This window comes from Uloborus diversus, chromosome 1, assembly GCF_026930045.1.
Source record: "Uloborus diversus isolate 005 chromosome 1, Udiv.v.3.1, whole genome shotgun sequence".
Classification (NCBI taxonomy): domain Eukaryota; kingdom Metazoa; phylum Arthropoda; class Arachnida; order Araneae; family Uloboridae; genus Uloborus; species Uloborus diversus.
This window is the reverse complement of record NC_072731.1, coordinates 202,100,436-202,112,229: the sequence shown is the minus strand read 5'-3', so window position 1 is coordinate 202,112,229 and position 11,794 is coordinate 202,100,436. Positions and strand designations below refer to the sequence as shown.

Sequence of the window (11,794 nt, the reverse complement as noted above, 5' to 3'; positions counted from 1 at the left end):
ATCAAAGTTCTCTTGATAACGTTTTGTTTTTTACTAATATTTAATTTATTTAATTTGCAAAAAAAATCATTAAACATAGTCTGTGTGGGCTACACATTTACAGTATCATGTATGTCAACTAAAATTAAAGCATTTGTGCTGCTGTTATTAAATATTTTCCAGTTAAATCTCTTTCTCTCTTTCATTTTAATAGCAATTTGCATTCCATCTTGTGAAAATGAAGGTGAATGCATTGATGGAAACCAGTGTGTGTGTACAGCTAAATATCGTGGTGATAGATGTCAGTTTGGTAGGTATACAATTTTCAACAGTGCTTGAATTCATAATTTATGTATGTATTGTTTTTTTTAAAATCACTTGGGGACTCTGAAACCCCTGCTCGCTAACGCTCACCAACCCCCGAAGATTGCTTTGCAATCTTATTTGAGTCGCAAGGATTTAAATCGTCAAGTAGAAAGAAACAGGTTGAAAGTGCATTATGAGCCAGCTCCCTTTGGGAGAAAGAGCACCCCTTCCCGGGTTTCAAAATACCTTGTACCAACTTGCAGAGCCGTAAGGGCTAAGGGGCTCCTGAGCATTGGAAAACTGCAGTTTTGTACGTTTGAAAAGTCGCTTTCATCTCATGGTCTCTAATAATCTATTTTGCTCGATGCTTGAATTGAGTTGAGCCTAAGATTTTACGTTAAAAACGAAACTCTTAAAGTTTGTGAATAAGAAAGAAGAAACATGCGAATTGAAAAGATGTAACTATAGCAACGCCAAATAAAACATCAATAATTTTAATTGATGTGAGATTATTCAAACTTGATTTTTAATGACTTGTAACCTTTTTTCTTTTGGAGATAGAATTTTAGTTTTTAGACCATAGGTCAAGTTAGACCTGGAGTAAAAAATGTCGTTATTTTCAGTAGTGTCAAACAGAAAACTGTGGGACAATTCCTTCGCTTTTTACTGATAGATTTAATAAAGAAAGTAGTGCTTAAATTTAGCTAAGCCTAAAACAGTTCAAGCTAAAAACGCAAATAACTCCCGCCGTATTTAAGTTAGAGCATTGAAAAAAATTGCGCAGAACGTGGAAAATTCTACCCTTTCCAAAGATATATAATAATAATATGTGCAAGTAATTCCCCCCCCCCCCATTAATAGGCAATTTACTCAATTTTTGAGCTTAAAAAATTATTTACAAAAAAACTAATTCAAATTTTCTTTACTAATAATAAAGCTGAAAGTCTCTCTGTCTGGATGTCCGGAGGATGTCTGGATGTCTGTGAGGCGCATAGCACCTAGACCATTCGACCGATTTTCATGAAATTTGGCACAAAGTTTGTTTGTAGCATGGGAATGTGCACCTCAAAGCGATTTTTCGAAAATTTGATGTGGTTCTTTTTCTATTCCAATTTTAAAAACAAAACTATCATAAGATGGACGAGTAAATTACGAAATTATCATAACGTGGAACCGTAACATGGGTACAAGTGAATTGGCAAGATACGAAATTATCACAACATGGAACTGTAACATGGGTACAAGCCAATTGGCGAGAAAATTCACCATACATTATTTGTAAATATATGGGTGAACCAAAAGACCTTTTAATTTTTCTATTACGGGGAAAGCCGTCGGGTACCACTAGTAAAAAATAAAACCCCAGGTGCACACCCCCGGGGCTAGAAGTAATTTTGTAAAAAATTTCAAGGCTGTAGATGCTATGAGGTCTCCTGGACGCAGGTCTGCCACAGACTTCCTTCCAGAATTTCTTAGAAACCTTACTTTTATTTACTACTAGTGGTACCCGCACGGCTTTGCCCGTAATAGAAAAATTTAAAGGTCTTTTGGTTCGCCTGTATATTTACAAATAATGTATGGTGAATTTTCTCACCAATTGGCTTGTACCCATGTTACGGTTACACGTTATGATAATTTCGTATCTCGCCAATTGGCTTGTGCCCATGTTACGGTTCCACGTTATGATAATTTTGTTATTTACTCGTCCATCTTATGATAGTTTTGTTCTTAAAATTGGAATAGAAAAAGAACCACATTGAATTTTCGAAAAATCGCTTCTAAGGGGCACACCCCCACGCTACAAACTAACTTTGTGCCAAATTTCATGAAAATCGGAAAAACGGTCTAGGTGCTATGCGTGTCACAGAGATCCAGACATCCAGACATCCTCCGGACATCCAGACAGAGAGACTTTCACTATTATGATTAGTAAAGATAAAGAGATATTTTAACAAAATACTAGCCGCCAGGATGACTAGAATAGACGGTCATGGTGGCTCATGCAATTCGCCTGACTTTGGTTGGTGTACGACTCCTTTAGTGGTGTACTTAGGGGGCTTTACTCCTTCCTTGCTGTTGAGTGGGGGTACAATAATTAATGGGTAGTACATTAATTTTGGCTCTGTGTTTGTCTTTAATTTTCCCCCTACTGAAAGTATCAGACATTTCAAAACCATTCAAAAAACAGGCCTTAGTTCTTCCAATTCTGCTAATAAAAGTGTATAAATGCACTTACAAAGCAGTAGAACAAGTCAAAAATCTTTAATATCTATGTTAAGCTAAGTCGTATGTAGCATAAGGTAGCATTTCTCAAACACTTTTGGCCTGCAGACTGCTAAATATTTTGAAACAATTTAGGAGCGGACTTTTTTTCCGAAAACACTTTGGTAAGTAATGAACTAGTGTATAAGTTAATTTCTATATTATTTTTTTTTACAATAATTACGCATAAAAACAAGCAAATACTTTACTTATTACTATTTATTATCTGCAAGTAAATATACCTTTGAAAAATCACAAAATATTACAAAAAAATAATTACAAGATCAACTCCAGTTTAAAAAGAGAAAAAAATAGAATACAAGTGATATCTGTACCTCAGAGCCAGACAGTGGCAAATCCAGAGGCCTGTTTTGGGGGGGGGGGCGATTTTATCCATGGGCGATTGGTCCACAAAAAATTTGGGAAGGGGGGGTCAGAGAAGACACGGGAGGGGGGATGTGGGCAGCGCACTTATTTATTTATTTATTATTTTATTTTAAATTTTATAAAATTGGGCTATGGTATTTTTGTTGTTGGTTAAATGATCGTCTCAAAAAAAAAAAAAAAAAAACACCTAGGGACACGACCTGAAATCTCGAGACAAATATCAACAGTAGACTTCCTTCTTTCGATTCAAAGCTCCAATTTAATCTTCATCAAAAAACGTGACAAACATTTAAAGTACCCTTATTAAGTCAATTCTTCTTTCTTTAAACACGTGAATCGATCAGCACCAGTATTTTCTAGTCGATCTATAACTTTGAAGTTAGAAAAACCGAGGGGCAGTGCCCCTTTGTTTTTGAAAAGAAGGGGCAGTTGCCCCCACGAGCCGCCTATGATTCCATCCCATCCGTTCTCACATGCGTTCAAAAGTATCGGACGCACAAAAGCTATTTCGTTGCGAAGATCATTCATGAGCTTTTAAATTGAGTCTTACAAATAAAGGAAATACATTCCCTTATATCGCCATTTTTTATATATTTTCTCTCATCCTATTATGGAATGAAAAAAAATACCGTTCTAATGTAACGTGGGATTTTCAGAGATCGATATGACATGGATTTATGAGGCATTTCTATGAATCTCCTCGGTAATACATTTTTGAATAAAAATAATGTCTAATGATTGCAGAAAAAATGAAAACAAGCAACTACCAAAGTTCACTAATAGAATTTGTTTTATTCAATATTTATTCAGAAATTTTTATGTTTTAAAGATTGAAAAAAATATTTATGTACTTTAATTTCAAATATCAAATTCTGCAAAGAGAGTTTTCTGTCGAAAAAGAAATATTTTGAAATTAATGAAAATTCAATTTATGACTGAATATAGAAAATAATTTAAATGTTAGAAAATGCAAATTTCTTAATCTATACAATATGAGTTGATTCTGAGATTTCACGTACTTATAAACACAGACATGAAAAGTAAAAATAATACGTATATATTTCAAAAATTAAAACAGTTTTGAAAAAAAAAAATTAAAATAGTAATACAGCATTTAACTTCTATCATTTGAGCCTAGAATTTCGTTCAAAATATTTCAATTCATGATTTAAACAAAAATAAAAATAATGTTTGCTTTTGTTTACTTTTTATAACATACGAAATAGAAAGCTGAGAAAAGTTCGATTGCATAGCGCATTCGAAGATATTTCAGTTTTGAAAATAAAAACATCAAAATAAAAAACACAGTAAATGAATAAATAAAAAATTTACAATTAATATACAAAAGATACATACTTCATTTACACTTTGCAGCAGTAATGGATTTATTTTTTAAGGTAAAATCAAAACGCTCACAACTAATTTTTAGTTTTTCCTTAGTCTAATATTTCATTTACTTATTTATGCAGAAGTAAGATATTAGCTGGAAATGTTATGTATATAAACTACAAAATTTAAAACAATTGATACAAAAATAAAATTAAGTCAGTATTTCAGCATTTAATGACATTTGACACTCTCAAAAGGCACGTAGCTTCGTTTTAAAATGTTTAAATTAGTTTTAATAATAAAAAAAATATGTCTCTTTATAAAATGCAGTAAACAAAACAGAAAAATTCTATTCCCATATCGGATGCAAATAAATTGCCTTTTTCAGAATGAGAGGCATTAAATGTTTAAAAACGGCAAATAAAAGAAATTTTAAATACAATATCAGAATTACTTTTTAAAACTGGTGGAAAGTTCAAATGACAACTCTTTACTAGCAAACGTTTCAATAAAGCACTACGTGTAGGATATGTGTTAGTGTTCCTCCCGCAAAAAATGATAGTTAGTCCAAACCACTGATAAGAACAAGACGACAATTGACACGAAAACCGGTAAAGAGCTCCTTTCCTCGAAATTGTCTTTGTCTTGATTTTTGAGGGAAAAGCGGCTTTCGAAACGAATGGTATAAAGCGGTACCCGCGTTGTTCCCTTGGGGTAAACACATGGGTCGAAAAAAACGTATGGTTCCGATTACTTAAAGGTATTGAGTAGGAAGGATTCTTCTCGGACGATTGCCGTGCTTTCTCAGACTCCGATGTAATTCTTTTTTTCGAAGAAAAAAGAATGAAAATGAAGTAGGAGAAAATAGGAAATTAAAAAAAAAAAAAACTAATAATAAGGAAAAAAATAATAGCAATAGAAATAAGTCAAACATAAGGTGAATTTATTACTACTTGGGTAAAAATACATATTATTACACAATATTCTTGAAGGTTGAGAAAAAAAAAGATATTCGATTAAGAAAAAGCACAGTTTATTTATTCATCTCTATTCAAAGGAAAATCATGTTTACTCTCTATCTTATAAAAGCATTGAATAAAATAGAAAAAAAATCACAAAAGCAAACGATTAAAAACTGCTGAGTTGGACTTATTTACTATTTACATAAAGTTATCTGAAATATAAAACGTCTATGACGCGGAGATGACTGAAAGTTCTGACTATTGTTTATTGTAAAGTAACGTTTATTGTATTGTAAAAGTTTGTATTGTAAAGTATTAACTGAAGTTTCACAAATAAGTCAAAATAATAACAGTAATAACAACGATAATAATTTTATTATATTAGCAATAGTAACAATAATTTGTAAAGCGAAGAAATTAAAACTGAAAGCGAGATATATAAAAACAATTAAACAAGATTAAGTTTAAAGAAGAAGAAAAAACTACAAATAGCGGCAGTAAAAAACGCGAAACAAAAGTTTAAATAAAGATATATTGAAATAAATCTTGTAACAAAAATTGCTTTTATGATAGAACCAGAAGCAAATAAAGCGGTTAATTTTCGTTATACAAAACATAATTTTCCACTATTTAACCAGTATTAAAATAAATTTAGGATCAAAATAAAACGTTTTAAGTGTAGTTTACTTTTGTTTGAATAAGATTTTACTAGGAAATGCGAAATACAAGAGACAGAAAAGATCTTTTAATAATTAAAAAAAATTGATCTGTTAAAAAACCATATTCTGTTACAGCATTGTTAAATTACATTTAATCAGTGGCGTAGCAAACTTGGATGTCAACCGGGGTGGTAATCTGGGCTATCACCCCTCACCCCTCCCCATCAACCGAAGGCGAAAAAAAACCTTATTCAATGTTCGATGAAAGAAACGAAGTTCATACAATATTCATAAACAAAACAAAATTGTGTCCCCCCCCCCCCCGCGAGAGGGATATCATCCGAAATAAACGTTTCCCTCGTATTGATACCAATGCATTTGAGAGATTATAAAACATATGCGAATTTCTGTTGGTACAGTCGACGCTCGATATAACGACCATCTCCGTCCCAGAGAAAAAGGTCTTTATAACGAGTGGTCGTTATAAGAGGTATAAATTTAAAAAATGTACACCGTCATCATGCATGCCCAAGTAAATGCTCAAATGTTTTTTATCATAGGAATGTTTAGAAAAGTAGTATGCAAAATATTATGACAGAATATTAAACAAGTTTTAAAGTAGAAAATATAGGGAGGAAAATGTTACACACTTTCAGATCTACTATTACTACTACTACCACAACAATTTCTGAAGATAAAACCAGAGACAGAGGTCTGCCTTTTTAGCAGACGTGATTTTCTCAAAACATTATTTTCTGTTTCAGATATAGGTGATTAATTGTGTTTCTCTTGCTTTCCAAAGAAACATTTAAAAGTCCTTGGAGAACCCCAAATCTTTAAAAATACTAGATTCAAACACCAAACTACCAATACATCTGTCAACTCCCTTTTCTTAGGAATCTGGAATTTTCTCGATTTTTCCTCCCATTATTTTTTCTGTGCTAGCTGTGGTGAATGGTAATCCCCCCCCCCCCACCCATCTTAAAGTTGGATTTGACATTGAAAACTTCATTCAAATGTCCGTAAACAATAATCAATGTCATTTTAAGCTACAAATTTGTTTTATTGGAAAGAACACAAGAAATAGCGTCCGCTGATTCGGTCGCTGTATTGGATTAGACGATACAGAACGGTCGTTATAACGAAAGTAAATTAACATAGAGTTTATAGAGACAAAGTTGGGACTTCTACCACTGGTCGTTATAATGGGACGGTCTTTATAATGTGTGGTCGTTATAATGAGCGTCGACTGTATTTACATTTTTCCGGAACTCTTACATGCGTTTTGGGTGTCTCCGCCCCCCCCCCCCCATATGAGTACCAGCCGCCTCAAATGCCCTTCTAGTGAGACCAATATGTTTGATAGAAAAAAAATATTTTTTTTCCATGTTGGAAATAAAATTCAGAATTGAAACATCGAAATTTCTCATATTCATTTTAGTGTCACACTCTAGGGGGTGTCACCCGGCTTAGCCCCGCCCTGCAAAATAATTTTTAATATAAATTGAAATGTTGGGGAATTTTTTTTAGAATTGAAGCATTTAAATTTTTCAAAAAAAGTTGAAGATCAATTTCGGGTGCCACCTGGGGCAAATCCATCCGCGCCACCGTAGCAATGCTACTGACTTCATCAACTCACATTTATATATAAAGTAATTAAATTTATCAAATAGATAAGGAGGAAAAAAACCCGTATTTTCATATCAATCAACTAAAAAACCGCAAATTAAGGGAATATGTAATACCCTCCCCCCTGGAGCAAAAATAAAACGTATGTATGGCACCAGTTATAAATATGCAGGAATGATTACACCTTCGAACGATATAAAACAAACGCTGAGAAGGAAATACGCTTTCAATTTTTAACATTTATCATTTAAATTTTGAGCATAAATGAAAAAAATTTAATGCATAAATTTTGAATTTGAAAAGAAATTAGATTATTCTTCAGAAAGTGTTCAAACAAAAACGATTTATTTTGGTATGCAACCTAATAGTAAAAAAAAAAAGAAAAAAAAACCACGAAGTCTGTTGGGGGGGGGGGGGGGGCGATCGCCCCAATCGCCCCCCCCCCCCTGTGGATCCGCCACTGGAGCCAGAATAACTTAATCGCTAACTGTTACTTTACTGGAGAGAAGGAAAATGTTTGCCTGGTGCATACAAAGGATGAGACTTACACTCCTTTAACACTTGTAAATAATTAAAAAGGTTTATTTATTTTTATTTTTATTTTTTTATTATGTTCATATGGCTTGATGCGGAATAGAATTGTACATAAATGCTCTAATAAATGCAAAATAGCAATTTTTGGACTTATTCTAGTTTGGCTTGAGGTGCAGAAATATGAACATGCTCCAGTATTGCCAACCTTCTGAGATAAGTTATGGATTCTAGGTCCTTAAATTATGGCATTAAGGCTAAAAATGTCATATTAAGTTTTATCAAAGCTTTATTATTATTATTATTTTGCATGGAGAAAACTGTTTTAAATTGGAAAGGTGAAATCTGATTCTGTTGATGATGTTCTCTTTCTGTTGACTGTTGATGAGAAGCCCTAGTATAAGAGTCGGTTTTGGAGCACAGCATCGGTGAAAATGGTCTTATGTTCTTATTTAATTACCATGGTTGTACATTTAGTACATAATTAATTAGTTTTGTGTTTTTGAATATGAATTCATTGAGTATGTATGTTTATTAATCTACAAGTTCCATTTATGTATTTATTTTGTTAATTGTTTTCATTGTTTAATTACTTTATTTATTGATATATTTGCATTTAAGTCATTAGTTTAAAATTTTCAATCAAAAATTAAACTAACTTTTATTTTAATGTTTTAGTTTGTAGTGCACTATGACGAAATAATAATTTATCTTATTTATTGAGTATTTTATCTGCTAATTAACCATCAAAGTTAAGTAGAAGGCATGTTTATTGTTGTCATGGTCCACAATCACACAATATGATTTCAATGAAATTTTAAGAAATATGAGTCAAAATCAAATTTTAGTACATTACTTATCCAACAAGTGTATCTTTTATAGCTTTGGATCTCTGTGAACCTATCAAAGATTTGCATGTGTCAGCAGATTGGTCATGTAATCATACAAAAAGAGAAACAACCTGTTCGTTTGAATGCCCTCAAGGAACAAGTTCAGAATCTCACTCTGAAAATGTATACCATTGTAATCTGGATGGTACTTGGGTTCCTAGTTTTGCTCCCAAATGTGTTCCAAGTAAGTGATAATTGTGCCAATTTACCAAGCTAGTTCTTATAGACCTAAGTGTGAATTTACTCCTATACAATTGAAACTAACATCTCCATGAACCTCAGGGAACTAAATGTTTTTTTTTTTTTTTGGCTCAATTTTTGAAAATATTCTACCTCAAAGTTTTGTTTGTGTAACTTAAAAAAAATGTCCTAAATAATATCATTTAAACAAAAATATTAATATGGGGAACCAGGTACAGTGCAATCCCTGGTCCCATTGTTATATCGTTGATTGGGATAGGTAACGCTTTTGCCCTGCTTTCTGAAAAATTAAAAGGAAAAACTATTTTCTGTAAGTTTGAGACCAGTGAAGTAGTAAAAGTATTTTTTCTTAGTAGTTTTACTATGTATTCTGATGCTATACAATTGAGACGTTGCTCCTCTTGACAACATTTTGTTGAGACTCCAATGGATGACTTGATAATGAGACTTGACTGTGCATATATATATATATATATATATATATATATATATATATATATATATATATATATATATATATATATAAAATAAGTAAGCCAAATTCCAAATATTAAACAAATTATATAAAAATAATGATGAAATAAAGGAAAATTGCAAAAAGCTATTAAGTAGGAAAAGATAAAATATGAATCCAGAGCTCATCAGCAGTGGAGGATTCATTAAATATGGTCAAAAGACCAAAATTTTTAACTATGAACTAAAAGAGAATGTTTAAGCATGCAATATAGAGTGACATTGGGCAAATGCACCACATGCTAAACTATAAACAATAAACAAGAGCTCAAACCTAAAACTAAAAGCAGGGGGTTTCGCCTCGACTAATTAGGAAAACAAGTTCTGATAATTAGAAATCCACGGGACAGTACCTAACAATAACAAAATTATCTTACCTTGAGATTCATATAAACAGAAACCATTCCGATGTTCAACATGATAGAATTCTTTCCAGTTGTCAACGTGAAATTAAAAAATAAATCCATATCTATAAGATCATTCCAGAAACATGCCAGTCGTCTGGCTAATTATTGAAACTTGTTTTCCTAATTAGTTGAGGCGAAACCCCCTGCTTTTAGTTTTAGGTTTGAGCTCTTGTTTATTGTTTATAGTTTAGCATGTGGTACATTTGCCCAATGTTACTCTATATTGCATGTACTAGAGCTTAAACATTCTCTTTTATTTCATAGTTAAAAATTTTGATCTTTTGACCATATTTAATGAATCCTCCACGGCTGATGAGCTCTGGATTCATACTTTATCTTCTCCTATTTAATAGCTTTTTGCAATTTTCCTTTTTTTCATCATTATTTTTATATAATTTGTTTAATATTTGGAATTTGGCTTACTTATTTTATATTTACTTGGCTTTTTAGTTTTGCTGCGTTGCGCATCTATGGGCTTTTGGTGTGGTCTTTTCAATATTTTTCACTTTTATTATATATATATATATATATATATATATATATATATATATATATATATATATATATATATATATATATATATATATATATACTGTATATTGTCGCCTCATAGCAACAATAATGTATAATGTATATTACTGATACCCCTGGGCTTAGATAACTTACTGTTGCTGAATGCTACTGAGGCGAAGATATATATAGCTAGCTCTATGTTTAATGTGTTTTTCTCTCATAATATTAGTAAGTTGAATGAACTTTAACATACATTTTATAAATTGAAAGTAACAATTTTAATGCTAAAGAATGTTGTTAAATTAGGTAATTGATTTTAAACAATAACTTTTTGAAAAAATTATATGTAAGTTCCAAATGTATGAGTAGATATTGCATAAACACTGTGTTTAAAATTACAGTTAACGTCATTGAAGCTCCTGTCTTGCACAACTCAATTAAATTTTCTAGAGGTAAGTCAGATCATTATTACACATTGATAAATATAGAAACCTTGATTTTTTTAAAACTTTTTTTAAAATTGATAATGTGCTATTAAACTATAAATTTAAACAAATTTCATTAGTACGAAATCTTAAGAAGATGTATGAAGACATGGTTGTGTGGAATGATAAACCTATTTCTCTGTTCTAAAGTTCAACGAATTTTGAAAAGCTATATGTGTATAAACTGCATGCATAAAATTGATTTCAGAAAACTTATTTGAATGAAATTTTAAATAATAAATGTTCCCCTGAGAAAACATAAAATGGGACAAACTTCCGAATTCCACCCTATGATCAAAAGAGAAAATTTAGTTTTCGCAATGCCTTCAGGATGTATCCACCTGTAATGGTTTGTTGTAAAAATGGAAACGGTAAAATAGATTGACATATCCCATGATGAGCAGAGATAGATGTAAAAATATAGACCATAGGACCACCAATTAACTTTTTAAAAAATGATGACAAATGAAGTAACATAGTAAGAGATACTTTTTTAATGTCATCTGATAAACATTTTCTCTTAGCTTGTTATTGTTCTCATTCTTTTGAGTATGAAAATGTTAATGGCAAAATCAAATCTTCAAAACCATCATAAATTAATTAAAACATAGTTTATAAAATTAAAATTAAAAGCAAAACTTATTTTAAAAAATTCTCAGTCAAGTTTTGTGGAGAAAATTCAAATAATGGATCAGGAAAAGCATTTTCTGTTTCTATACATCTATTGGCATTTTTTTAAAC

The 11,794-nt window shown here is 31.4% G+C and overlaps 1 protein-coding gene across 1 annotated transcript in view; it reads left to right on the top strand.

Annotated features, from left to right (window-relative positions):
* Positions 1 to 2,256: 2,256 nt before the first annotated feature.
* The window catches only part of LOC129218178 (SCO-spondin-like), a gene marked incomplete at its 3' end in the record, with an annotated part of 50,833 nt that continues 41,295 nt past the window's right edge, over positions 2,257 to 11,794 (top strand). The window contains exons 1-3 of the mRNA XM_054852400.1: positions 2,257 to 2,371; positions 8,927 to 9,118; positions 10,970 to 11,020. Coding sequence (XP_054708375.1) covers positions 2,257 to 2,371; positions 8,927 to 9,118; positions 10,970 to 11,020 — 358 coding nt within the window. The remainder of the gene's footprint in view (positions 2,372 to 8,926; positions 9,119 to 10,969; positions 11,021 to 11,794) is intronic.